This window comes from Hevea brasiliensis, chromosome 2 (assembly GCF_030052815.1).
Source record: "Hevea brasiliensis isolate MT/VB/25A 57/8 chromosome 2, ASM3005281v1, whole genome shotgun sequence".
Taxonomy (NCBI): Eukaryota; Viridiplantae; Streptophyta; class Magnoliopsida; order Malpighiales; family Euphorbiaceae; genus Hevea; species Hevea brasiliensis.
The window spans coordinates 96,188,915-96,216,452 of NC_079494.1; the positions used below are offsets into that span (position 1 = coordinate 96,188,915).

General features: G+C 31.1%; 1 protein-coding gene across 1 annotated transcript; it reads right to left on the reverse strand.

Annotated features, from left to right (window-relative positions):
- Positions 1-5,735: 5,735 nt before the first annotated feature.
- Positions 5,736-7,097, reverse strand: LOC110631975 (uncharacterized). The gene has a single exon (XM_021780036.2). It carries the CDS (start codon positions 7,095-7,097, stop codon positions 5,736-5,738), a length of 1,362 nt encoding a protein of 453 aa, XP_021635728.2.
- Positions 7,098-27,538: the final 20,441 nt, after the last annotated feature.

Below are 27,538 nucleotides of genomic sequence, written 5' to 3' on the forward strand. Positions count from 1 at the left end.
GGGCAGAGGCAGATTCGAAAAGAAAGTCACTGAAAATCTGCCTTAATTCCAGAAATGTGAATACAAGCTGAAAATTTGCATCTTGAATTTCAAAACCTTTCCTAGTTTGGTTTGGTTCCTATCTTTGGGATTAGGTTTTTTTTAGTATAAATACGTCTTTGGGCAGCAGCTAAGAGCATCTCAATTCAGACTTTCGTTCTCCATTTACATTCTAGATTTCTTCTTTATTTCTTTTTTAATTTTCTGTAAGCCATGAACATGAGTGGCTAAGTTTTTAATTCAGTTCAAGGGATTCAAGTTCTTATGTGTGATTTGTGAGATTAGATTCTTAATTTAATTTATGTCTTTTTGAATATCTATTATTTTCTAATTTAATTATTTTTGATCTGTTGAATGATTTGCTAAAAATGCTTATTAGTTAGTTATTTGATTTGATCAATTGCTAGTTCATCTTCATAATCCGTAATTATTGTGTAAGATTGAACATGAGTAGCAATTAGGTTTTATTGATTATGATCTCAGTTTTCGATAATAACCTAAGGAAATAATAGGGTGGATTAAATGATTTATGCTTCATAAATTATTGTTCAGCTTAACTACTTCCTTTTCTTAAAGCAGTTATTAATTTGATGAGGATTGCTTAATACCAACTCAGTTAATAATTAGAGTCAATGAGAGTGCTGGGCTCGAGTTGATGAGTATAGGGAAGTCAGGGGTTTACCTCGCTGTTTGGTAAATCTACGTTAAGTATTCAATAAGAGATAATTGTATTTCTTTTGTCTATGATCAAATCAATGCATTGGAATGCGATTTATCTTGGACTGAAGTTTGTTTAAATTGAGATTTTCATATTTAGTTCTTGAATTTCTGATTTCTTCTGATTTTGTGTTACAAACCCCCCCCCCCTCCCCCCAATCTTTGTTTCTTTCGTTTTTCATTACACACAAGTGCACGAAATTTAATAATTCAGTCTCTAGGGTTCGACCTGGATTTACCACTTGCTGCAGAAAATATTTCATTACTAGTAATTTCAGTTAATTTTATTTCTGGTGGATTCGACAGCCATCAAAAATATTAAATTATAAAAATTTGTTATCAATTAAAAAATTATAATAAAATCTCTATAATAAATATAAATATTATAAAATTATAGTTTTGATCATTATATAACTTAATAATATTAAATCCTTACATAAAATTTAAATATTCAAAGTCAAAAAATAAATATAAGCACCAAATAGTTAAATTATATGAAAATTAAGAAAAATAATAATCAATAAAATTAAATTGATATGAAAAAAATTAAAATAATACAAAATAATAAAGTAAATATATCATAAATGTATATTTAAGTCCATCAAATTAAAAATTATAGGAGAATTAGATTAATAATTTTACCTACTTGTATATATATATATATATATATATATATATATATATATATATATATATATATATATATATAATTACAATTATTAATCATTAATCATTAATGGTTAATTACAATTTTCAATTTAATTCAAAATAATTATATAATCAAATTAAATTATGATTTTTTTTATATAAATATGTAATCTCCCACTTCAAAATTTTAAAAAAATATCATCTATTGCATTCATATAGAAATTCATAGATAACAAATTACAAGTTTTCATTTCAATCTCAAAGTTTAATTACAAGTCCCAAAATGAAATACATCATGACTAGACATAATGAACCAAAATACTAGTCTATACATGGGCCCTACCAAAATACAAAAGACTGGTGAGGTGACTCTGGACAATGGCTGTAACGATTGGACTCCAACCACTAGAGGAATTGTCCGCTTTGGCCATAAGCCTCACGGTTTTATCCCATAGGTGGAATGGAGAACTTCCCAGGAGGTCAACCATCCTAGGATTTCTCTCAAGCGAGCACGCTTAACCCTGGAGTTCTTCCAACTCTCCAGGCCATTCCACCAAAAGGCACCTCTAGTGATTAGTTCCCCCATCTTATATATCATTACTTTTTGAATCCAAGACCATCTCCGTGCTTTGCCGATGTGGGATTTGCCTAAGGGACCTTTCTCCCCCCCCCCCTTTCGGGACTCAGCGTCCTCACTGAGGTTTGCCCCACCATCGCTCAAGAGGACATGCGAGCGGCTCTGATACCAATTGTAACGATTGGACTCCAACCACTAGAGGAATTGCCCGCTTTGGCCATAAGCCTCACGGTTTTGTCCCATAGGTGGAATGGAGAACTTCCCAAGAGGTCACCCATCCTAGGATTTCTCTCAAGCGAGCACGCTTAACCCTAGAGTTCTTCCAACTCTCCAAGCCATTTCACCAAAAGGCGCCTCTAGTGATTAGTTCTCCTATCTTATATATCATTACTTTTTGAACCCAAGACCATCTCCGTGTTTTGCCGATTTGGGATTTACCTAAGGGACCTTACCACAAATGTAATGGCCCGACCCACTAGTGATATTGTCTGCTCTGGGCCGAAGCCCTCATGGTTTTAAAATGCGTCACTAGGAGTTACGAACCGCCAACTTATAAACCCAGCATCTCTCCTGTGTTTTGTCGATGTGGGATTTGCCTAGGGTGTTACAATGGCAGATCTGGTCAGAGCTCTGTCAGTGCACTACTGGTGCTGTTGCTGCGGCTGCTGGGGCTGATCTCCAGTACCTACGTGATGGAAAATCAATGCGCTAAGCATAACGCTTAGTGGTGCATAATTTATAATAACAATAATTTAACAATTGAAATAATATCTGCAAATCATAATTTTTGGGTCTTTTACATTTGTATTGCTCTTTGGAAGCAATTAACATTATCGGGATCTTTTATGATTACTTATTGTATTTTAAGTCTTAATTAATTTTTTTATCAGTGCCCAAGAAACCTATAACAAATTATAAAAGCTGGATGCACGGGTGTATACTGGTTAGACAGCCATATGTCTATTCAGTATACGTCTGTTAGGCACGAGGCCAGCTGTCGGGCATGAGACCCGCTGTCAGGCTTATAAAGCTAGAAATAAAGTAGGCACAATGGCTAGTAAGTAGGCATATAGCCTGTAGAACAATCATACCAGACATATATTGTCAGTTCATGATTTTCTTAGTAGGCAGTACTGCTATCTATAGTCCCTAATTGGTATACCAATTTATCCAAACTAAATAAATAAGTCTAGGTATACTATGGACACACTACAAGAAATTTAGTTTGTTATGACAAAATAAATTTTGATAAATTATATTTTATCACAATATATAGATGTATTGTGACAAAATTATAATTAGTCATATTAAACATAAAAAGATAATAATTTAGTGATAAAATACAAATTTGTCATAACATTTTGTCATAATAAAAAAATGTGTAAGACATGTAGTGTCAAATAAATATTTTGTTATAATGTTTTGTCACAAAATCATTGGCGCCAAAAATTTGACGCCAATAAATTAGATGTCGTGACAAACATATTTGGTGAAGGAAAAAACTAATCACTATATTTTATTATATAAGATTTTGATACAAAAGATTTTGTTACTATATGTAATATTTACTGTTATAAAAATATTTGTCACAATAAATAATTAATTGAAAATAATAGTTACAAAAAAATGTTTATCAATTTATGTATTATATATTGTGACAATATTTTTAAAATAAAACAGGAAAATATGGTGATAACATAATTTTGTCAAATATATTTAAATATTTACCGCTAAAAACTTTTGTCGCAACAAATAAATTATCAGTAATAATAGTAAAATAGGTTTTTCAATAATGGTTATTTTCCATTCAATTTATCAATAATATTTGAAGTTAAAATATTATTATGAAAAATTAAATATAATAGAATAAAATGTAGTTCACAATAAAATAAGTGGTTTACAATATGTTTTGAGTATAAAAAAAATAAAAAAGAAATATGCAGTAACAAATATTAAAAATCATCATCATCTTCCTCATCATAATTGTCTTCATTGTTGTCATCTTCTTCCTTGTCATCAGCATCACTAACACAATAATCAATAATTGTATCATCTTCTTCATCAATAGAATCATCACTAATTGTATCTTCACTTGATTTTCGGCTATTCCTTGAGAGTATAGTGGTAGCATCAATTTCTTCTAAAATTTCATCATCATGATGCAACGATTCTATATCTTGATTATCAATTTGTTCAATCACATTTCCATCATTTATCTCATATTGCTGATAGGGCTCGTCATTAAAGTCAAATCTTTCATTATCTATTCCTTCATTTTCTGGAACATCATATACATTTCTAGGATAAGATTTCTGCACAATTTTCCAACCACTGCCATTTTTTATATCATTTATATAAAATGCTTGCGATGCTTGATTTGCCAACACAAAAGGGTCATCTACATACCATTTTCGATTCACATTAACACTCATTAATTGGCCATATGTTCTTGATCCATTATTTTTATCGCCGATATTCCACCAGTTACATTTAAACACATAAACACAATTCCCATGACAATACTCAAGCTCAATGATATCAGTTAACTCACCATAAAAATCAATTTCTTCTGAATTATGTTCTCCTTTCACCACAATACCACTATTTTGAGTATGACGATACTTGTCACGTTCAATATTGTGAAATCTAATTCCATTCACAATTATACCACTATACTTTGTAACACGCATATCAGGCCCTAAACCCAACACATATAAATGATTTGTTGATTCAAGTGAGCCTCTTAGATTCTTTTGTACCACCTAAAAAATAATATTCATAAAAAATCTAGTAAGTATCTTGTTTGATAATATATATTTAATCAATAATAAAAAAAAAACTTACATATTGCTTAAACCAAGATGGAAATTCATCCTGATGTCTATGTTGCACATTAGCAATACTTTGTCTTTGAAGTTCTTCCTTGTGCAAACTATACATGTGAAACAACATATTAGTTTTATATATATATATATATATATATATATATATATATATATATATATATATATATAATGACTTGTAATTACAACTGAATTAAATGCAAAACTTTTAAATGATATCATAACTTACTTTAAATAAGATTCTATCATCTCGCAATTATTAAGTATGTACCATTGAATTTTCTTGAAATCAGACAAGGATAGCATATCATATACAGCTGCTCCTAAAGTTCTTGCCTTTTGTGCAAAAATTAAAAACCCATTGGGTATCGACATTTGAGGCCTATCAAAATTCCTTTCCACTTGATTGTGCCTAGTTTCAACACCACGAAAGTACATGGAACAAAAGTTAAGGCACTCTTTATTGATATATGCCTCAGCAATGGAACCTTCCGGGCGAGCTTTGTTGCGCACCGTTTGTTTCAAAGAACATAAGAACCTAAAATCATTTATTTAATAGAGAGAATTGATATAAGTAATTATATAACAATGCTCATAATTGAATAAAATAATAAAATAAAGCATAAAATTTGAAGTTACCTTTCAACAAAATACATCCATCGATATTGAACTGGCCCACCAAGTTCTATTTCACGTGGTAAGTGAATTGATAAATGTGTCATAATCACAAAAAATGATGGTGGATATATGGTTTCAAGTTTACACAATATTAGAGCTATATCATTTTGTAACTTATGTAAAGTAGCTCTTTCCATTGTCTTCGAGCATAAGTCTTTGAAGAAAGAACTCAACTCAGACAACACAATATAAAGATCCTTTCTCAAAAAACCATGAGCTACAGCTGGAAGTAATCATTGTAAAAATACATGATAGTCATGGCTTTTCATTCCTGATAATCTACAATCATCAACATTTACGCATCGAGACAAGTTAGAGGCATAACCATCAGGTAACTTAATTAATTTTAACCATTCACAAAACTTCTTCCTTTCTGATAATGGTAAAGTGTAACATGCTAATGGCATTAAAATCCTGTCACCATCTCTTTGCAAGTGCAATTCTTTTCTTATACCCATTTCTTCCAAATCCAAACGAGTCTTGACATTGTCTTTTGTCTTCCCATCTATTGCCAACAACGTCCCTATAATGGTTTCACTTATATTTTTCTCAATGTGCATCACATCCAAATTGTGGCGTAACTTCAATGTTTTCCAATAAGGAAGTTCAAAAAATATACTCCTTTTAGTCCAATTCAGCTCTTGTTCTGTACGCTTACGCTTCCTTTTATTACATGGCTTTCCAAATTTCACATCTTGTGGAATATAAGATGTTTGGATAAGTATGTCGTCTCCTGATAATTCTTTGGGTTTTTCTTGATACTCTATCTTACCATTAAACTTTTTACTTTTCCTCAATGGATGTTGTTTATCCAAATATCTACGATGACCCATATAACATTGCTTCTGCCCATTCTTTAAAGTAAGTGAATATGTCCATTTGTTGCAAACTGGACATGCTAATTTTCCCTTTGTACTCCACCCGATAACATTCCATAAGGGAAAATCATTTATAGTCCATAACAATGCAGCATGTAATTGAAAATTTTCATTACTATATGAATCAAATGTCTCCACACCATTTTCCCATAATTCTTTTAGTTCATCTATTAATGGTCGTAAATAAACATCAATATCATTACCAGGAGAATCCTTACCTGGTATAAGCATGGATAAAAATAAAAATGGCTCCTTCATACATTTCCAAGGTGGCAAATTGTAAGGAAGTAGAATGACCGGCCACATACTATAACTGGTGCTCATATTGCCAAATGGGTTGAATCCATCACTTGCAAGCCCAAGTCGCACATTGCGAGGATCTCGAGCAAACCAATCATTTTCCTTATCAAACTCTTTCCATGCCTCAGCATCAGCTGGATGCCTAATAACATCATCATTTACCCGCTTTTCTTTATGCCACCTCATATCCTTAGCAATTTCCTTCGACATAAATAATCTTTGAAGTCTAGGTTTCAAAGGAAAATATCTAACTACCTTTTGAGCAATCTTCTTACATTTACCCAAACCATGCTTCCATCGAGGGGCTCTGCACATCGGATTAAGGCATGTATCTAAATGCTCATACTCCTTCCAATATAGTATGCAATCATTCACACATGCATCTATGGTGATATAACCAAGGCCAAGATCATGCATCAATTTTTTCACCTCATAATAAGATTTGGGAAGTGTTTAACCTTCTGGGAGAGCATCCTTGAATAACTCTAAGTTCATACTGAAGGACTTATTACTAGAATTAGTAATTGTTTTGTTATAAATCATCTTGATAAGAAATGACAATTTGGAATACTTCTTACAACTTGGGTATAGTTCGCATTGAGCATCATTCAACAATCTAGCAAATTTCTCTACTTCCTTTTCAGATGAGGTTGTTTCATGATTGCTCGAGGGTCGTTCACCACTAAATTCTGTGAAATTAGAATTGCACATGTCTTTTAACATTTCAAAAGTATTGTCATGTTGATCTTCAACTTGATCACTAAGATTATCATCATCATGTGAATCACCCAAATGAATACCAACATCTGATTCAAAAGACTCACCATGATGTGTCCACTGAGTATAATCCTCAGCAAACCCATGAAGAAACAAGTCTTGTTTCACCTCTGCCACTTTTTTCAAGTAACAATTGTTACAATTTTTGCATGGACATCGAATCCTACCACTGGAGTCAACATTTTGTTTTGCAACATCTAAGAAACTACGCACCCCTTGAATATATTCTGAACTAAATTTATTCTTATTTAGCATCCAACTTCTATCCATTATGTTAACCTGTAATAAATAAATAAAGTAAAAAGCATAAGTTTGGGATTTAAACCTACATTTGGCAAGGGAAAGGAGAGAAGTTTCAAACTTAAAAGGCTAAGTTTCTAATATCATATTGGGCAATTTAATATAATTTTTTCTTGAAAATCATATTCAAAGAATTATTATAATTATTTATATATTTATTAAAAATATTACTATAAATAGAATTTTTTTTTTTACAAAATTTACCCATAAAAAAGAATTAAAATCACCAATTTAGCTCATTGGTGTGATATCATTCAAATTAAAAAAATTAATGAGGAATATATATATATAGAAAATTCAAATTTCAAAATATTCAAGGCAACTTAATCAACTTATAAGAAAATTTTTTAAGTATTTATAATATAACATAATTAAGAAAATTTGACTCAACGAACTAAGGAAAAATATATTTCTGTTTTATTGAATTGGCTCCAATTATGAAATAATCTTTATGATATAATTAATTTTAGACTATAATTAAAGAAAACTTACATAATTATCACGTTGAAGATTTTGATTAAATCTCCACAAAAGAGTTAACTTATTCAAATAAAATCAACAACAATTGCACTAATAGATTTTACAGTATCAATTCTCTTGCCAAATAGTAGTAATTAGCCTATGATCTCTTTATTTTATTTGACAAATGACCATATTTACAAGGACTCCATTTGCACTAGTTACACTGTGTCTTCTATTTATTATGTATATTTGTGATGCAAAAATTAAAAAAAAAAATACAAAAGACGAAAGGATAAATTTTATGGACGAAGGGCTAAAGAATGTATCTAATTAATTTAAAAAATTACTAAAAAGAAGTTGGCGAAGGGCTAAAGAATGTACCTTAATTGGCAATTATAACTTGTGAAAATTTGAGATGGGCAAGAACCAACCAAACTAAATCCAATGATCAAACCTAATTATAACATAAATTTGAATCTTTAATTACAATCCAATCAATACAATTAAAAAGTTACCAAGATTAATCTTATAGTGAAATTAAGAGTATATATACACACAAATATATAGCTCAAATATAATTCAATAAAGTTACTCATAAAAAAAAATTGATATCAATAACAAAATCTGATTAAAAATTCAATTGTACAGTGTACTTCAATTTAGTTCATGCACCATAAAGACTAGAATACAGGAATTAGAGTGTTAGATTACAAAGATAATGAAAATAGGTAAAGAAATTATGATAGCCATAAATAAAATGTTAAAATAAATATAAATATAATTGAACCTGTTATTCGAAATAATGTTGATGTGCTTGAGAAAATTAGATTACTCTATAAATTTTGGCGATGGAGAATGACTTGGGCAAGGTTGAGTAAAATTTCAATTTTTTTTCTCTTATATATATATATATATATATATATATATATATATATATATATATATATATACATCTTATTAAAGTTCATATAAGATTCAATTTTTTACTTTTGCATTCCAATATTGTTTAGGATTTCTAATTCTTATATTTTATTCGGACTCATATTATATTATTTAAATTGATCATTTAGTTAAAGTCTTTTTTATTTTTAATTAAAGCTTGGATATTTTAAGTCCTACTTGGACTTGAAGTCCATCAATCCTTATCAAATAAGGATCTGACGAGGTTAATTCTACAATACAATTATAGGTATGAAAATAATTTAGAATATTAGAACAATTTGACATTAAAAATAAAGTTTTGCCTAAAATTTTCTTTATTAAAATCTAATCATATTATATTAATTTATTCCAAATTTTAAAAGATAACTGCAATTGATAATGAAAATATGTAAAAATAAAAAATATGATGACATAATAAAAGGTTAAAATAATTATAAATACTCTAAAAATAATGAACCTGTTATTCGAAATAATATAGATGTGCCTTCAGAAGTTTAAAAGATCGATATGTAATTTTAGGCAAATGGTGGATAGTGAGCTCGTATAAATAGAAATTTCAATAGTTTTTTTGTTTATACTCCTTTAATATATAAATGAATCCAACTATATCTTTATATTAAAGTCCATATAGGATTCAGTTTTAAACTTTTTGCATTCCAATATTATTTAGGATTTCTAATTCTTATTTGATTAGGACTTATATTAAATTATTTAAATTCATAATTAGTTTAAGACTTTCATTAATGTTGGACTTTTAATTAAATTCCTAATTATTTTAGTTTATTCAAATTAAAATATTTCTTCATAATTCAAGATATTGGTTAGACGACTTGTAATCATTATTTTGATTGTTGTTGCATAAGGAACATATAATTAATTCTAATTTTTTCATAATGAATTCTTAAATGTCGATGATAAAAAAAATTTTATTTGTACCTAAACTTACAATATATCATATTTACATTATTTTATTAAATAATTAATATCATTTTTTTATTTTTTTCCTCTTAACGTACTTAAACCATTAAAAATAAATTAGCTTTCGACAAGTCATTAATTAATTAATTAAAAATATTATCTCATTAAATTCTGTAAAACAAAAAATTTGATACTATTTTTTTCACTTAATAAAAAAATCAGAATTTGCTTTCAAATCATATAATAGAATATAATATCTTTTAATTAAAAAAAAATAAAATATAGGATAAAAATATGTTTTAATTAGTTTAATGTAAAAGAATATCAATTTGTTTAAAGTGATCAAACTTTCACGGATAATGACAAGTTTAGCCAATTTAATTAGAAAGAAACAATCCTAACAAATTGCTACGTTCTACAGCCATATTTTTATTTATTTAGAAAGAAAATCGGCAGTCTTTTTTCTTATTCCCTCCAAAAAAAAAATTAATAATACCCTAATATATAAGAAGTGTACTTCAACCTTCCATCTCTTCCTTATATTTTTATGCATCCCAATACTCCTTTGTCTTCTTAGCTATTTTCTTTTCACTATTTTTGCTCTAATCGGTGGTTGCGCTCATCACTTGTAAGTGCCTTGCCTTTTATTTATATATTCCTTTTTTTTTAATGATTCCCTATAGATATTTCATGGATATAAATTTTAGGGTTTTATTATTTGTGAAATTTTAAAACCTTTGTTTCAATGGCTCTCTACATATGGTTACGAATATTAATTTTAGGTTTTTATTATTTATGAAATTTGTGATAATAAATCAATATAATTATTTGACCATTGGATTTGATATATAATAATTTTAGGTTTTTATATTAAAAAAAGGTTGTATGATTTATATTTGCTTTCAAATTTTATGAAATTCAACATTTTAATGATCATGCAAATATATTACATTATAGTTACAATGCTTTATATTAATCATTGTTTGATTGTGTATTTGTATTTGGGTTTTTTACAATTTCTTTTATACAATTTCGTTCCATCCTAATATCAGTGATAATATATTTTTTTACTGAATTATTATTGCCTTGTATTTGCATAATTGTTGATCACTAGATTTTTATTGATATTAGAATGAAAACAGTTGAATCTCCCACTAAAGTGACACATTACAGTGCCAAACGATAAAAAAAAAATTAAAGAAAAAAATTGGGCATTGAAACTGTGTAAATGATTGAATTTTAGACTTTTAGTATATATATATAATATTTTTAAGAAGTAATTAATCTCAAAAAAATTGAAAAAGGTAAAAGACAAAAAAAAAACATGGTTCACAGAGCAATGAAAATAATTTTAGTATATTTATATTGTAGAAAACTAAGTAATCTAAAAAAATCAAAAATAAAAAAATCGTAACAATGAAGGTGAAAAGTTAAAAAAAATATATGGCACTATTCATAGGTTTAAAGGATTGAGTGCTAATATATATAAAATAGTGAAAAATAAATAATCTAAAAAAATAATTTTTAAGAAATAAAAACATAAAAATAAAGAATATTGTTCATATGAAGAACAAAAACATTTTTTCTAAATGACAAAAAAAAGATTTTAGTATATTTATATTGCGAAAAGTAAATAACCTAAATAAAAAAAAATAAAAAAAAAAACAGAAACACTACTCTCTCTCTCTCTCTCTATAGATATATATATATATATATAATGTAGATTGACTTTATTTCAACCTATTAAATTAAGTAAATTAATTTATTATATTATAAAAAATCTGAACCATAATAGTAAACTTTTAAAATATTTATTGAAACCACTACTATTATTGCTAAAATCTGCAGCACATAAGTTTTTTTCTTAGTTGAAATGATTGTGAATTTAAAATTATAAATTGTACAAAAATAAATATATAAAATAAAAAAAAGATAAAAATAATTATTAACTAAAAATAGTAAAAGTATTCTTAAACTTTTATCCACAGGTTGGATTTTTTTAGATAAATTATTTTGTATATGATATCAAAATATTTTTAACTAAAAGGTTTGGACACTTCAATTTAAATTTATTTTATTAATCAATATATTAAAATAAAATAAATTAAACACGTATTTATTTACACTTCAAGCTTTATAAAATTTTTTATAGTTAAATAATGAACTTTTAAGATTAGGGAGTTAGATATATTATTGATACTATAATGTCTTCATGTTATTGCCATTATTATTTATTTCTTTTACTTAAAACTTCAATGTGTTCAATTTTATTTTTAGATCTTAATGTGTTATTTTTCTTATAATTTATTTTTTCTATTATTGATATTGATGACTTTTGGATAAATATTAAATAATCAGTCTTGAATTGAACAACCATGGCACCAAGTCGCAAGAAAAGAGTAACTGCTGGTGGACAACACCCATCACAAGGTCAACATGGCTGTACACCAACAAATTCTTCATTATGTAGAACAATAAGCAATCCACCAAATAGGTCAAATGTGATTGGTAATGAGTCTACACCATCAAATTCATTATTACCCAACACAATTAGCAATCCATCAATTACCTCAAATGTGATTGATAATGTGTCAACCACACCAAATGAATCAACGACTGTTGAACCAGTAAATAGTGAAGGTAATTTTTTTCCTTTTAGCTTTCATAAGGTTTTAATACTCACATTTTTTTATCATAATGCAGCTTGTCTAATAAAAAAGAGAGGTCGCGGTATAGCTAGAGGTTTCGAGGTGAAAAAGCGTATGAAAGAGGGACAAAAAATAAAGGGTGTCATGATAAAAAAAGGAATGCATCTACCAGCTACCAGTTGGTCCAGCTGAAAAATTATTTAAAATGGAAATAGGCGTGATAATTCGATTGTTTGCACCACTCGGAGTTTTTTATTGGAAAAAAATGACTGATGATCTGAAAAAACCATTGTTCACAAAACTTGAGGTTAGATTATTATTATTATTATTATTATTATTATTATTATTATTATTATTATTTACTATTTTTCTTTTCTTTTTAGAAGTTATATTTTTTACTTGTGTATTTGCAGGGTGAATTTGATATATGCTTAAGTGATCCTCACACAAAGAAGATGGTTGATAAAATTATGGCAAAACGTTTTCTGACTTACAAACATCGATGTCATAAACATTATTTAAAATTTCAAACTCCAGAGGAAGCACATAAAAATCCTCCTGAGCATATGAAAGCAGAAGATTGGGCTAAATTGTGTGAACATTTTGAAAGTGAGGAGTTCAAGGTACGTAAAGAACTATTATATTATCATCAATTAATATTGTTAATTGTGTGACACACTGAAAAGTTAAAGTTGAATATTCTATATAGGTTTGAAGTGTAGCAAACAAAAATAATAGAGACAAGTTAGAAGTTTCACATACATCTGGTTCAAAGTCTTATTGTCAGCGCATTTTTGAAATGGTATGAATATTTGACCTTGTAGGTTACATTTAAATCATTTCAATGAGCTTATTTACTATTAAATGTATTAACTTTAAATTGAAATTTTCATATCTTTCAAATATAGGAACTTTTGGAGGAAGATTTAGAGAAAGATTTGAATGAAAATATAGAAGCAAATTTAGATGAAAATTCTGAGCAAATGCATGAAGACCCTATTGAGCTGAAACTTTATTTTGACACTCACCATAAGAAAGATGGCACATGGACCCATCCACAAGCTCAAGAGAATTATGTAAGTGATTTTAATATTTTTTTTATCATAATTTATGTAGTTCTTGGAATATTTGAATTAAATTATAATGTTTGTAGGAGCAAATGAAAGCTCTTTGTAAGCAAGCAATAGATGAAGGCACTGAAATCAGTGGACGTCAAATTCTAGAGAAAGTACTAAAGTCAAAATCTGGTTATGCTCGTGGACTTGGTTATGAGATGAAGCCAATTAGTTCTAAAGATTTGGAATTTGAAGCTATTCTACAAGCTGAAAAGATGACAGCTGAAAAAAGAACCAATGAATTAACAGAGCAAATTAAAAATCAAGAAGAACAAATAAAAACTAAGTATTCTACTAACAATGATTTGCGAGAATCACAAAATAAAATTAAGGCTTTGTTTGAAGAATCGTGCTACAATTGAAGGAGTGAAGGGAATGCAAGTACTATTGTTTGACTTAATTTAAGCATTAATAGTTGAAATTTCTTTAGGATTATTTATACAATTTATTCTATTTATTTTTGACATTTTTTTAACTTAATTTAAGCATTAGTAGTAGAATTTTTTATGGAATAATTTTATGCACTATTTCTATGTCATTTTTGTGATACTTTTCAATGTAATAAAGATATTATTTTAAAAAATAATTTAGTAATTTTCAATTAGTTTTTTTGTCATTATTATTTGTTATTATAGTAACTATGATAAGAAGGTTTTTGTCACATTTTTAATTAATGTCAAAAACGACTTTATCACTATAAAGATTTTGAAAAAATAAAATGTCACCATTAAAAATTTTGACATATTTATTTTGCCAATAGTTAAAAAACTTTTTGTCACATTAAATAAAATATGATGAAAATAATTTTCACAATAATTATTTTGACAAATAAAAATTAGTTACTTTTTAATTTGTGAAAAACAAGTTCGTTACTATTACAAAATAGTATTTGTTCTAATTGAATGCATAAAACTTATATTTTGTCACCCTTATAAATTTTTGATGTAATATATTTTGTCACAAAATATTAATTGTGATTAAATATTTTGTCATTCTCCCAGCTTTATGACAATTATATTTTTGTCAGAATTTCAATTGTGATGCACTAAGTTCATCACATTAATTATTTTTTGATAAATTTTTTGTTGTCACTATAAATATTACAACAAATATTTTTGCCACATTAAATCACAAGTGATAAAATTTATTTTGTCAAAATAACTATCATGACAATTAATATTTTGTCATAATTACATTTATGAGAAATTTATTTGTCATTATTAAAATTTTGGCAAAATATTATTTGTCACAATATAAAATTTTGTTACTATAAAGGTCAATAATTTTACCTTAAACATAAAAATATTGTGACAAAAGTTGGCTTGTTGTGACAAACTTATCTTCTTTTGAGACAAAGTATTTTGTCAAAATATTATAGTTTTAGTGACATGTTACCTTTGTCACTATAATTGCTAATTTATTTTCACAAAATTAAATTTGTCACCATTTACTTATTAAGACGAGCTTATTTTGACAAACAAGATGACAAAATAAATTTGTCACAATAGAATTATTGTGATAAAAGTGGTATTTATAATGACAAAATATATTGTTAGTATAAACTAAAATTCTTGTAGTGACAATTAAACATTTTTAATTATTTTAGCACTATTCACTGTTACTATTTTCTGGTACTATTCATTAGTACCATTAATTTCATATTAATAGGACATTAGTCCCACTTTACATATTTATATCATTTTTAATATTTAATTATCCTTATGAGTATTTTAATTATCATATATAGCATTTTTCCCATGAACCTTTCTTTAGGTTCATTTTGATGTGTTATTTTTATCTAGGAATTTGACTAGGTTAGGATGTCTATTTGGTCACACTTCCTTCATAACAAATGCTCCTCTATGTTTAGACTTGAATTTCAGGTTTTGAATCACTGAATTTGGGGTTATAGAACTCAAGTTATGGTCAAAATACCATAACTGGTCCCTTTACCTCTAAGCTGTCCAGAATTTATAATTTATGGTCAATAAACTTTGACCAGTCATTTGATCATTTTATTGTCATTTTTAGACTTAGGTTCCTTCACAAGATATGTTCCTCTATGTCTTAGGGACTCCCAGGTACAATTTCATAATTTTTCAAGCTTGGAATAGTGAGTTATAGTCAGTGTATTAACCTAGACTCTCAGTCTTATAGGGGCAATAACCAACTTCAGGGCAGTATGTTTGACCCTTTTTTTAGGGTCTTTACACTTAGAATTTGGCAAAGGTGTCTAAATCAATGTTGTAGCCCTAAGTATCATGTTTCCATTGATGTAATTCTACGTCATTTGGACCAGTATAGAGAGAGTTATGACCAAATGAACACGTACTGTTCATTTGGTCATTTTCTAGGTTGGCAGGTTTAGTGACTCAATTTGTGCTAACAATTTGATTTAGTTAAAAGCAAACCTGGGTCAAGTGGTCTTCATAAAAAGTGTAGCCCTATGTCTAAACTTTCCATTGATGTAATTTTAGGTCATTTGGACAAGTATAGAGAGAGTTATGACCAAATGAACACGTACTGTTCATTTGGTCATTTTTTGGGTTGGCAGTTCTAGTGACTCAATTTGTGCTAACAATTTGATTTGGTTAAAAGCAAAACTGGCTCAAGTAGTCCTCATGAAAAATGTATCCCTATGTCTAAGCTTTCCATTGATGTAATTTTAGGTCATTTGGACCAGTATAGAGAGAGTTATGACCAAATGAACATGTACTGTTCATTTGGTCATTTTCTGGGTTGGCAGTTTTAGTGACTCAAATTGTGCTAACAATTTGATTTGGTTAAAAGCAAAACTGGATCAAGTGGTCCTCATGAAAAGTGTAGCCCTATGTCTAAGCTTTCCATTGATATAATTTTAGGTCATTTGGACCAGTATAGAGAGAGTTATGACCAAATGAACACATATTATTCATTTGGTCATTTTCTGGATTGGTAGTTTTAGTGACTCAACTTGTGCTAACAATTTGATTTGGTTAAAAGCAAAACTGGGTCAAGTGGTCTTCATGAAAAGTGTATCCCTATGTCTAAGCTTTCCATTGATGTAATTTTAGATTATTTGGACCAGTATAGAGAGAGTTATGACCAAATAAACATGTACTATTTATTTGGTCATTTTCTGGGTTTCAATGTTTGGTCATCCAGGTTTGGGCAGAGAATTGGTCATGATTTTGGCAAAATTTGCGCATGGTGTCTACATGAAAAATGGGCTATTTTGAGTCTATTTTAACCTTCAATTGGCCTCATACCAATTGGAGTCACACATTTTCAGTTATGGATCAATAAACCCACTGGACATGTAATGGCCCGGCCTACTAGTGATATTGTCCGCTCTGGGCAGAAGCCCTCACTGTTTTAAAATGCGTCAATAGGGGTTACGAACCGCCAAATTATAAATCCAGCATCTCTCTCGTGTTTTGCCAATGTGGGATTTGCCTAGGGTGTTACAATCCAACCCCCTTATGGGACTCAGTGTCCTCACTGAGGTTTTCCCCACCATCGCTCAAGGTTGCATGCGAAGCAGCTCTGATACCACAAATGTAACGACTCAGCCCACTAGTGATATTGTCTGCTCTGGGCTGAAGCCCTCACAATTTTAAAATGCGTCACTAGGGGTTACGAACCGCCAACTTATAAACCCAGCATCTCTCCCGTGTTTTGCCGATGTGGGATTTGCCTAGGGTGTTACAATCCACCCCCCTTATGGGACTCAGCGTCCTCACTGAGGTTTGCCCCACCATCGCTCAAGGTTGCATGCGAAGCGGCTCTGATACCACAAATGTAATGGCCCGGCCCACTAGTGATATTGTCCGCTCTGGGCCGAAGCCCTCACGATTTTAAAATGCGTCAATAGGGGTTATGAACAGCCAACTTATAAATCCAGCATCTCTCATGTGTTTTGCCGATGTGGGATTTGCTTATGGTGTTAGAATCCACCCCCCTTATGGGACTCAGCGTCCTCGTTGAGGTTTGCCCCACCATCACTCAAGGTTGCACGCGAAGCGGCTCTGATACCACAAATGTAACGGCCAGGCCCACTAATGATATTGTCCGCTCTGGGCTGAAGCCCTCACGGTTTTAAAACTCGTCACTAGGGGTTACGAACCACCAACTTATAAACCCAGCATCTCTCTCGTGTTTTGCCGATGTGGGATTTGCCTAGGGTGTTACAATCCACCTCCCTTATGGGACTTAGCGTCCTCGCTGAGGTTTGCCCCACCATCGCTCAAGGTTACACGCGAAGCGGCTCTGATACCACAAATGTAATGGCTCGACCCACTGGTGATATTGTCCGCTCTGGGTCGAAGCCCTCACGGTTTTAAAACGCGTCAATAGGGGTTACGAACTGCCAACTTATAAATCCATAATCTCTCTCGTGTTTTGCCGATGTGGGATTTGCCTAGGGTGTTACAGGACTCATTGAATCCAAACCTGTAGAAAATTGAACACTCCCAATATTCAATCTCCTCCAACTTCCTTACTTCAATTTGACATTCAAGGTACTTCTAAATATCATCAACACATCTCAACAATCCCAATTGCATAGTATAATACAAAAGTACCAAAGTTAGGTTAAACCCTAACTCACAATTTCAACCTCATGAAATTTCAATGTAAATAAACTTCTAATACTTATAAATGCATCAATCAAGATCACTAAATCACTTTATATACACTAAAGTCATCAAAGACCATCACTCACCATGGGTACCAAAAATTTACTCCCCTCATAACTCATCAATTTCTTTTAGTTTCTTACAATTTTCACTTCATTTTAACCTTAACTCAAGGATTAATAAAGGAAGAAAGGAAGATTAGTCACTAACCTCTTGTGACCCAACTTCAAACTTCAACTTTTCTTCTTCTTATGGGTATCTAAAGCTTCCTTATGGATTGGGGAGGATTTTTAATGAAGGGGACTAGGGGTTTTGATGGATAAATGAAGAGAAACTCAAGCTCAAAGCTTGAGCAAAAATGGTGGAGGGGAGAGAACAATGGAGACGGTAAGGAGAGAGAGAAGAGGAAGATGAAGAAGACTTGTGGTTAGTGAATTTTTATCTCTTGTGTCTTATATATATTCTATAATTATTGTACTTTAATTTTTTTTAAATGCCATAAGTCTATTTCCTTTCTTTTCTTTTCTTTTCTTTTCTTCTTCTTTCTCTTCTCATTTTCCAAATTCAAATTTAAACATAGAGGAGCATTTGCTATGAAGGAAGTGTGATCAAATAGACATCCTAACCTAGTCAAATTCCTAGATAAAGGTAACACATCAAAATAAACCTAAAGAAAGGTTCATGGGAAAAAATGCTATATATGATAATTAAAATACTCATAAGGATAATTAAATATTAAAAATGATATAAATATGTAAATTGGGACTAATGTCCTATTAATATGAAATTAATGGTACCAATGAACAGTACCAGAAAATAATAACAGTGAATAGTGCTAAAATAATTAAAAATGTTTAATTGCCCATAGTATACCTAGACTTATTTTCCTTAGGCAAATCCCACATCGGCAAAGCACGGAGATAGTCTTGAGTTCAAAAAGTAATGATATATAAGATGGGGAAACTAATCACTAGAGGCGCCTTTTGGTGGAATAGCTTGGAGAGTTGGAAGAACTCCAGGGTTAAGCGTGCTCTCTTGAGAGAAATCCTAGGATGGGTGACCTCCTGGGAAGTTCTCCATTCCACCTATGGGACAAAACCGTGAGGCTTATGGCCAAAGCGGACAATTCCTCTAGTGGTTGGAGCCCGATCGTTACAATTTGTATCAGAGCCACTCGCGTGTCCTCTTGAGTGATGGTGGGACAAACCTCAGCGAGGATGCTGAGTCCCGAAAGGGGTGGAGAAAGGTCCCTTAGGCAAATCCCACATCGGCAAAGCACGGAGATGGTCTTGAGTTCAAAAAGTAATGATATATAAGATGGGGGAACTAATCACTAGAGGCGCCTTTTGGTGGAATGGCTTGGAGAGTTGGAAGAACTCCAGGGTTAAGCGTGCTCTCTTGAGAGAAATCCTAGGATGGGTAACCTCCTGGGAAGTTCTCCATTCCACCTATAGAACAAAACCGTGAGGCTTATGGCCAAAGCGGACAATTCCTTTAGTGGTTAGAGCCCGATCGTTACAAGAACATTAGAGAAAGGCTAGAAGATATTAAAGGGGATAGAGGGTTTCATTTGGATGAATACCGAGTGGAGAATTCTCTAAGGATTAGAGAAAGGGAGCAACTCATTTTTCTTTGCCAGAAATTATTGTTGGTAGAGAAGATGACAAAACTGCAATTTTAGATATTTTATTGTGTTCTAATCAGGAAAAGAATTTATCAGTAATTTCAATAGTTGGAATTGGAGGATTGGGGAAGACCACTCTAGCTCAAATTGTTTACAACGATGAATGAGTTAAAACATATTTTAAGTTAAAGGGATGGGTTTGTGTGTCTGAAAATTTTGATGTTAAACTCATAATTGAAAAAATTTTAAACTCTATGATTGGTCAGAGACCTGACAATCTTAGGGTGGATGCACTGAAAACAAACTTCATGCGGAGATTAATGGAAAAAAGTATATCATTGTATTGGATGAAGTGTGGAATGAGGATGCACAAAACTGGCTTAGCTTAAGGGATGTATACTTTAGCAAGTGCAAAAGAAAGTAAAATAATAATAAGCACACATTCCAAAATAGTTGCCGAAAGGGCAAGTTCGTCTTCAATTTATGAATTGAAGGGCCTATCTCCAGCTGAGTCTTGGTCATTGTTTAAAAAATAGCATTTGATCAAAGGCAGAAACCAAGCTTGAGCCAAGAGGTACTTGGACAGGAGATTGTTGCAAAGTGTGTAGGGCTTCCTTTAGCTATAAAATCAATAGGAGCTTCGCTATATTGTAAAAATACTGAGTTAGAGTGGCGATCCTTCAAAGAATATGAACTCTCAAATGTGCAAGAAGATAATATCTTGTCAACTCTTAAGTTGAGTTATGATCATCTTCCATCTCACTTGAAACATTGCTTTGCTTATTGTGCCATTTTTCTTAAAGATTGTGAAATTGATGTGGAAAAATTTATATAACTTTGGGTGGCACAAGGGTATATTGCTTCGTCCAATTCTAGCCAAAGTTTTGAAGAAATTGATTTTTCATATTTTAAGAATCTTCTTTCTATGTTTTTTTTCGAAGATGTTGGGAGGGATAGACATGGTAACATAGAAACCTGTAAAATGCATGATCTAGCTATATTTGTTGCTGGAGAAGAGATCATCTCTTCATCAGTATCAAATGAATGTGTTGGGAAAACAACTCGACATATGTCATTTTATCTTGATTATCTTCCAAGCAACGTTTTCAATGCAAAGAACGCACAAACACTCCTTTGGGATAAACAACGCACATGGAATTTGGAAAGCCAAATCTTTCCTGAATTTGAATATTTACGAGCGGTGGCTCTAGGCCATTACGGAAGGGAAGTGCCAAGTTCCATTTACAAATTGAAGCATTTGAGGTATCTTGATTTTTCCTTCAGCAGAATTAGCGAGCTTCCAAATTCAATTGCCAGATTACTGAACTTACAAGTTTTGATTCTTGTAAATAACCGGGTGCGTACAAGATTGCCAGATTCAATAGTTAGACTACAGAACCTGCAAGTGTTGATATTGGACTATTGTTTTATGCTTGAAGCACTACCAAAGGACATTAAACAGTTGGTCAATCTCAGGCATCTTAGCTTTTATCATTGTAATTTTAGTCATATGCCACTTGGGATTGGAGAAATGACTCGCCTTGAGAAATTATATTCATTTGTTGCAGCCGAAAATGGTCCCTCCTTGGAGCCTGTTGCTGGATTGGGAGAATTAAATGGGTTAAACAATATGAGAGGAGAACTAATAATTAGAAATTTCAGATACGTCATCAAAGATGGTGTATCTAAATTTCGTGCTGCCAATTTGGAAGAGAAGCAATATCTCCAGTCCTTGTGCAATGGCCCGGCCCACTAGTGATATTGTCCGCTCTGGACTGAAGCCCTCACGGTTTTAAAATGTGTCACTAGGGGTTACGAACCACCAACTTATAAACCCAGCATCTCTCCCGTGTTTTGCCGATGTGGGATTTGCCTAGGATGTTACAATCCACCCCCCTTATGGGACTCAGTGTGACGCCCCTTACCCGTCTACCGTATAGCCGAGCAAGAAGTGCCACATTCGGTGCCGGAGCGCCCTATCTTGTTTTATCATATCTATTGTAAACTTTTGATGTCATTTAAAACATGTATTCTATGTGTAGAAATTTTTTTTTTTTTTTATATCTTATTTCTATGGAGACCCGGACATAGCCTCCCTTATTTTATTAGCATCTGGCAGGTTCCACTAATCACCTGTTAACATGTCCATATTCATTTCACACATTTCCATATCATATTCTCATGTATCATATCATTTACAATTATTTATGAGATCTCAAAATGAAGTATTATCTATTGCATTCATATAGAAATTCATAGATAATAAATTACAAGTTTTCATTTCAATCTCAAAGTTTAATTACAAGTCCAAAATGAAATACATCATAAACTAGTAATTACATCATGACTAAACATAATGAACCAAAATACTAGTCTATACATGGGCCCTAACAAAATACAACAGATCGGTGAGGTGACTCTGGACAATGGCAGATCTGATCAAAGCTCTGTCAGTGCACTACTGGTGCTGCTGCTGCGGCTGCTGGGACTGATCTCCAGTACCTACGCGATGGAAAACCAATGCGCTAAGCATAACGCTTAGTGGTGCATAATTTATAATAACAATAATTTAATAATTTGAAACAATATATGCAACTCATAATTTCTGGGTCTTTTATATTTTTATTGCTCTTTGAAAATAATTAACATTATTGGGATCTTTTATGATTACTTATTACATTTTAAGTCTTAATTATTTTTTTTTTATCAGTGCCCAAGAAAACCTATAACAAATTATAAAAGTTGGATGTACGGGTGTATACTGGTTAGACAGCCATATGTCTATCCAAAGATATCGTCACATCGCACGAGGCGGCCGTCGGGCACGAGACCCGCTGTCAGGCTTGTAAAGCCAGAAATAAAGTAGGCATATAGCCTGTAGAACAATCATACCAGACATATATTGTCAGTTCATGATTTTCTCGGTAGGCAGTACTGCTATCTGTAGTCCCTAATTGGTATACCAATTTATCCAACTAAATAAATAAGTCTAGGTATACTATGGGTAATTAAATATTTTTAATTAATTTAGCACTATTCACTATTACTATTTTCTAGTACTATTCATTGGTACCATAAATTTCATATTAATAGGACATTAGTCCTAATTTACATATTCATATCATTTTTAATATTAAATTTTCCTTATGAGTATTTGAATTATCCTATATAGCATTTTTCCCATGAACCTTTCTTTAGGTTCATGTTGATGTGTTATATTTATCTAGGAATTTGACTAGGTTGGGATGTTCATTTAGTCACAATTCCTTCATAACAATTGCTCCTCTATGTTTAAACTTGAATTTCAGTTTTTGAATCACTGAGTTTGGGGTTATAGAACTCAAGTTATGGTCAAAATACCAAAGGAATAGTATTTTGGGACATTTTCTGGGTTGGCAGTTTCAATGACCCAACTTGTACTAACAATTTGAATTGGTTAAAAGCAAAACTGGGTTAAGTGGTCTTCATGAAAAGTGTACCCCTATGTCTAAACTTTCCATGGGTAAAATTTTAGGTCATTTGGACCAGTATAGAGAGAGTTATGACCAAATGAACATGTACTGTTCATTTGGTCATTTTCTGGGTTGGCAGTTTCAGTGACCCAACTTGTGCTAACAATTTGAATTTGTTAAAGGCAAAACTGGGTTGAGTGGTCTTCATGAAAAGTGTAGCCCTATGTCTAAACTTTCCATGGGTAAAATTTTAGGTCATTTGGACCAGTATAGAGAGAGTTATGACCAAATGAACACGTACTGTTCATTTGGTCATTTTCTGGGTTGGCAGTTTCAGTGACCCAACTTGTGCTAACAATTTGAATTTGTTAAAGGCAAAACTGGGTTGAGTGGTCTCCATGAAAAGTGTAGCCCTATGTCTAAACTTTCCATGGGTAAAATTTTAGGTCATTTGGACCAGTATAGAGAGAGTTATGACCAAATGAACACGTACTGTTCATTTGGTCATTTTCTGGGTTGGGTGCAGGGAAATCCGAATTTGGACAGTATTTGGCTCAAGTTTTGGATAGAATTTGGGCATGGTTTCTTGATGGAAAATGGGCTATTTTGGGTCTAGTTTCACCTCCAATTGGCTTCATACCAATTGGGGTCACACAATTTTATTTATGGCCTAAAATGTACACTGCCCTCAACAAACACAACCTGCAGAAAATTAACACTTCCAAAACTCAATCTCCTCCAACTTCCTTACTTCAATTTGCATGCAATACACTTCTATAAGCAACAATTTCATCCCAATAGGTCAATTTCAACATTTTACACAAAGTCCTCAACATTTACACAAACCCTAGTTTTCAAAGTTTCAAATTTACACAAACACTACACAATCAAACACCCAAACATTTCAACTAATTACACATTCTCATGGAACCATTTTTCATCACTTAAAAGCAATAAACTTCAAGTTCCATGGCTGCCAAAAATTCAAGGGTTCTTTCCTCTAGATTTTCTTTTTGTTTTAATGGTTTTTATGCTTAGCTAAACATGCTTTTCATGTTTAATAAAGAGAAGAAGAGGGATTAGTGCACTAACCTCTTGTGACCTACTTCAAACTTTAATCTTTCTTCTTCTTATGGGTATCTAAAGCTTCCTTATGGTGTGGGCTAAATTTTTTGTGAAGGGGTCTATGGGTTTTGGTGAGTGAAAGCTTGGCAAATCAAGCTTTAAGCTTGATAACAATGGTGGGGAGGGAGAGACCAAGGGAACGGCAAGGAGAAAGAGAGAAGAGGAAGAAGAATGATTGGTGGGGTTTTGTCTTCTTGTGTCTATTTATATACATTTATGTGTACTTTATTATTTTTTTTAATTTCATAAATCTATTTCCTTTCTTTTCTTTTCTTTCCTTTTCTTTTCTTTTCTTTTCTTTTCTTCTTCTTTCTCTTCTCATTTTTCAAATTTAAATTCATAAAATGAATTTATGTTAATTATTCTATTTCCAAATTTTAATTTGACATTTAAGTCAAAATTCACCTCTAGGGGTGGAATGACCAAAATGCCTTTCATGGTGCTCATCGGATTATTTTTATTTTTTATACCAATTAATAAATTCTCTAAATTTTATTTTATTTCTCAAAATTTTTCCTATATATTTTTTTAATATTTATTTCATTAATTTATGCCTCCTCACTATAGTTTAGGTGTAGTTCCAGATATTTTGACTGTCCGAACAAATATGAGTCGTCGGAACAGTAAATTGTACGGACTACCTATGGTGAGGGCGTTACACTCAGTGTCCTTGCTGAGGTTTGTCCCACCATCGTTCAAGGTTGCACGCGGAGCGGCTCTGATACCACAAATGTAATGGCCAGGCCCACTAGTGATATTGTCCGCTCTGGACTGAAGCCCTCACGGTTTTAAAACGCGTTACTAGGGGTTACGAACCACCAACTTATAAACCCAGCATCTCTCCCATGTTTTGTCGATGTGGGATTTGCCTAGGGTGTTACAGATGAGACCATTTTAATTGTCAAAAACGGCAATGAAGTCGTCACAATGGGCTGGACCGTCTGACTGAACTAGTCCTAGTTTTTGGGCCATAACTTGGGCTGTAGACCTCGGATTTGGGTCCATGAGTACCCGTTGGAAAGCTAAGAAATAGGGCTACAACTTTCCTGAAGAGGGCAGAGGCAGATTCGGAAAGAAAGTCACTGAAAACCTGCCTTGATTCTAGAAACGTGAATGCAGGCTGAAATCTGCATCTTGAATTTCAAAACCTTTCCTAGTTTGGTTTGGTTCCTATCTTTGGGATTAGGTTTTTTTTAGTATAAATACGTCTTTGGGCAGCAGCTAAGAGCATCTCAATTTAGACTTTCGTTCTCCATTTACATTCTAGATTTCTTCTTTATTTCTTCTTTAATTTTCTGTAAGCCATGAATATGAGTGACTAAGTTTTTAATTCAGTTCAAGGGATTCAAGTTCTTATGTGTGATTTGTGAGACCAGGTTCTTAATTTAATTTATGTCTTTTTGAATATCTATTATTTTCTAATTTAATTGTTTTTGATTTGTTGAATGATTTGCTAAAAAGGCCTATTAGTTAATTGTTTGATTTGATCAATTGTTAGTTCATCTTCATAATCCGTAATTGTTGTGTAAGATTTAACATGAGTAGCAATTAGGTTTTATTGATTATGATCCAAATTTTCGATAATAACCTAAGGAAACAATAGAGTGGATTAAATGATTTATGCTTCATAAATTATTGTTTAGCTTAACTACTTCCTTTTCTTAAAGCAGTTATTAATTTGATAAGGATTGCTTAATACCAACTCAATTAATAATTAGAGTCAATAAGAGTGCTAGGCTCGAATTAATGAATATATGGAAGTCAGGGGTTTACCTCGCTGTTTGGTAAATCTACGTTAAGTATTAATAAGAGATAATTCTATTTCTTTTATCTATGATCAAATCAATGCATTGGAATGCGAATTACCTTGGACTGAAGTTTGTTTAAATTGAAATTTTCATATTTAGTTTTTGAATTTCTGATTTATTCTGATTTTGTGTTACAAACACCCCCCCCCCCACAATCTTTGTTTCTTTCATTTTTCATTACACACAAGTGCACGAAATTTAATAATTCAGTCTCTAGGGTTTGACCTAGATTTACCACTTGTTGCAGAAAATATTTCATTACTAGTAATTTTAGTTAATTTTATTTATGGTGGATTTGACACCCATCAAAAACAAAGAAGCAAATACTGGGGGATTGCTCATTCTTTGTGTTTGCTCCGTTTGTTAATTATAAGAAAAAATTTGGTATCATGATTAAACAAAAATGGTGGGAATCTTAATTTTTTAATATTTACAGTTAGAGGGATCTTGAGTCAATTTGTATGCACTGAGATTAAGTTTATTCCTGAGTAATTTTATGATCACATTTTCACATCAGCAGGTGTATTTAAGATAAACAATTCTAGAGCTGAGTTGAATTTTGATAAATAAAATATGAGAGCTCTCATTTTTATTAATTGGACTAAATCTATTGGGTAGTAACCCAATTTATTATAACTTTTGTATTATTTATCCCTAATATGCATTTCTATGTGAAAATTTATTTTTCTTATTTGAATCAATGACAGTAAAAAAGAAATTTCCTTTTTTTTAAGCCTTATAACTTGAACTCAAGACCTTACAATTTTAAAATTATTATTTAAACATTATCTATATACTATCTTCCATTTTATCTTATATTTCAAATTTTAATAATTATATATTTTAAGATAAAATTATTTAGTTAAGCATTACTTAATAGTATTAATTATAACCAGAAAAAAATAATTAAAGTGAAATTTAAAATTATTATATTTATGAATTATATATGTCAAAAATTTTGAATATATATAATTATATATTATGATAATTTAGCATTACGAAAAATATGGTTTAAAACCAGAAAAAAAAAAAGAACTAGAAAGTTCAGATAAATAAAATAAGACTTTCTAA

What these genes read in the sequence shown, in the direction of transcription:
- LOC110631975 (XM_021780036.2), bottom strand. Translation starts at nt 7,097, where the DNA reads ATGCATGATCTTGGCCTTGGTTATATCACCATAGATGCATGTGTGAAT.